This window comes from Triticum aestivum, chromosome 1B, assembly GCF_018294505.1.
Source record: "Triticum aestivum cultivar Chinese Spring chromosome 1B, IWGSC CS RefSeq v2.1, whole genome shotgun sequence".
Classification (NCBI taxonomy): domain Eukaryota; kingdom Viridiplantae; phylum Streptophyta; class Magnoliopsida; order Poales; family Poaceae; genus Triticum; species Triticum aestivum.
Genome location: NC_057795.1, coordinates 60736830 through 60739563, shown reverse-complemented (window position 1 = coordinate 60739563; position 2734 = coordinate 60736830). Strand labels below are relative to the sequence as shown.

Below are 2734 nucleotides of genomic sequence, written 5' to 3'. Positions count from 1 at the left end.
CACAATATGTTTGATGGCATCATCGCTAGCTCCATCTGGTGAGACAAGAGAGCTAGTACAAGTATGAACAGGACTTGTTCAAACCATGAATACACAACTATGATTAGTTGGCCGTTGCAGGCAGGCCTGCCACTGCAAGGAAACACCCTTTCCTTGTTACTCAGGTGGGAATTGGTGAAGACCATTTCCTTGATATCCACATGCGCCCCAACAGAACAAACAAAAAACCTCTTCTAAGTTCCCTTTCCATATATATACTGGCCTTCTTCAACCCTTCGAAGCATCACAAGTTCACAACTCACAAGAACTAGTCTGCACAGCTCTTTGCCTACTCGACAGAAGGCACTTGATCTAGTGAGAATCAACGTTCGCATCCAAATGGCCTCAGGATTCTTCCTCCTTGTTCTTTTGGCTCTATCAGCTTCTCGTCCTCTTGCCTCCGACCCTGGCCAGCTCCAGGATTTCTGCGTCGCTGACAGGACATCCCAAGGTATGTATAATCACACATGCGCGCATCACTACACTGAAACGTCTAGGTTACTTATTTGTGCCAATATGTAGTTGTTAACTGTTCAAAAACTGTGTATGTATGTGCAGTTTTCGTGAATGGATTTGCATGCAAAGACCCAAAGACTGCCTTGGTAGTAGACTTCTTCTTCTCAGGGCTTCACATGGCCGGGAACACGAGCAACAAGCAAGGCTCTTCTGTGACCGCAGTTAACGTCGCGCAGATTGCTGGGTTGAACACTTTGGGCATCTCCCTTGCTCGTGTTGATTATGCACCCCATGGTCAAAACCCACCGCATATCCACCCCCGTGCAAGTGAGATCCTGACTGTGCTAGAAGGTTCGCTCTATGTTGGTTTCGTGACCTCGAACCCTGAAAACGAGCTGTTCTCAAAAGTTCTGAACAAAGGGGATGTGTTTGTCTTTCGACAAGGGCTGATTCACTTCCAGTTCAACTATGGAACTAGCAAGGCGATAGCCATTGCGGCGCTGAGTAGCAAAAACCCCGGAGTGATCACCATAGCAAATACGGTGTTTGGATCAAATCCATCCATCTCAGATGATATACTTACCAAAGCATTCCAGGTGGACAAGAAGATGGTAGACCATATTCAAGCTCAATTCTAGGAATACACCACAAGATTTGTTCATTTGATTCATTAATTTTTTATTTGATTAAAGATTGTAATGCATGTTTCTTTACAATGTAACTAGCGGGATGGCCCACGCATTTGGGTGGCTAGATGTATTACATGTTATCGTCATATATAGTTGGTATCATTTTCTTTGCCAGTCACCTATTCGTAATTAGCGCGCTACACATGCTATAACGTTGTAACGTTGTAACGTTATAACGTGCAGACCATGCAAAACTGAAATAAGCACAGCCCAGCAGGCCCAGCAGGCCAAAACCAACCCACGATCACTAGCTTTCTCACTCCTTTTATTAGATTCTTCCACTAGCTTTCTCACTCCTTTTATCAGATGCATATATTGCTTGCTCCTATGAAAAATTTAGTTGCTTAAATACTTTATTTCTAGATATATTTGATTTTTTTGCAAACGCTATTTTAAAATATAGCATGCTATTAGCGCGCTATAACTTGTGTAGCATTTAGAAAAGGGCCTCGCTATATTTTGTAACGCGCTATTTAAAATATTGAGAAAGACACACTGATCTCCATGTTCGATCTTACACTCGTCGTAAAACAATGTCCACTTTCCCACTAATATTTTGTTAATAATTTTCATATGCCTACGCTATCGACCGCCCATGTGCTCGTCATTCTCAATCCCATCATTGACTAAATATACCTTATCCTAACATCATATGTCTCCAAAGCATTTCTGCCACTTTTCCTATGTGGCCATGGGAATCTGAATCTTCTTCGGTTATGTGCATCCTCCATTAATTGTTCCATCTCAGAACTGTCATTAGTAGATGGGTGGCAAATTTTATTTGAAGCCCAATTCTTTTTAGTCATTGTGTCAGAACTCACCTCCTGACCTTTTGGATTTCCTTGATAAATCAACTTCTCGTTATTAATTCCACATTTGATATTTAGATAAAACGACGTGTATTTTCTATCCACCTAACAAAATGTGTTCTTTATATATCGCAATGAAATTGGCCTCACATATGAATTTATAAAATATAGTAGTACTGCTTGTCCACATAATAAGAGTTGTATTTATTATTTATTGATTTACACAATCAACAAATTTAACATGCATGTAAACAGGGACAAAACTTGATGATGTCAGCCAGAATATTTTGGGTTTTTCAAATTTTAAAATGTTTTATCTCTTAAATAAAAAATACGATTGAAAATCCATTTTCACCATTAAACCCGCTGCGACAAGGACTTCCGAAACTAGATCCCATATCGATATGTTTCGACAATATTTTTTGGCAGTCAAATGTTGCCATGTCTATTGCACATAAAATGCATTGTCAATGACTCAAATTTGCCATTAACCACACTAGTAGAAAAAGGGTCTATTGTCCCGGTTCGTAAGGGCCATTTGTCCCGGTTTTTGAACCGGGACTAAAGTGTCGGTACTAATGACCTTGACCTTTAGTCTTGGTTCTTACACAAACCCGGACAGATGGGCCTCCACGTGGCTGGTGCGGCGAGCCCAGGCGGGAGGCCCTTTGGTCCCGGTTGGTAGCACCAACCGGGACCAATAGGCATCCACGCGTCAGCATTTCAGGTGCTGGGTTTTTT

The 2734-nt window shown here is 41.4% G+C and overlaps 1 protein-coding gene across 1 annotated transcript; it reads left to right on the top strand.

The window, feature by feature from the left end:
• The first annotated feature begins 378 nt into the window (after window positions 1–378).
• LOC123086694 (putative germin-like protein 2-1) lies at window positions 379–1133 on the top strand. Its single transcript, XM_044508472.1, has 2 exons — window positions 379–490; window positions 598–1133. The coding sequence occupies exons 1-2, from the start codon at window positions 379–381 to the stop codon at window positions 1131–1133; spliced, it is 648 nt and encodes a 215-aa protein (XP_044364407.1).
• Window positions 1134–2734: the final 1601 nt, after the last annotated feature.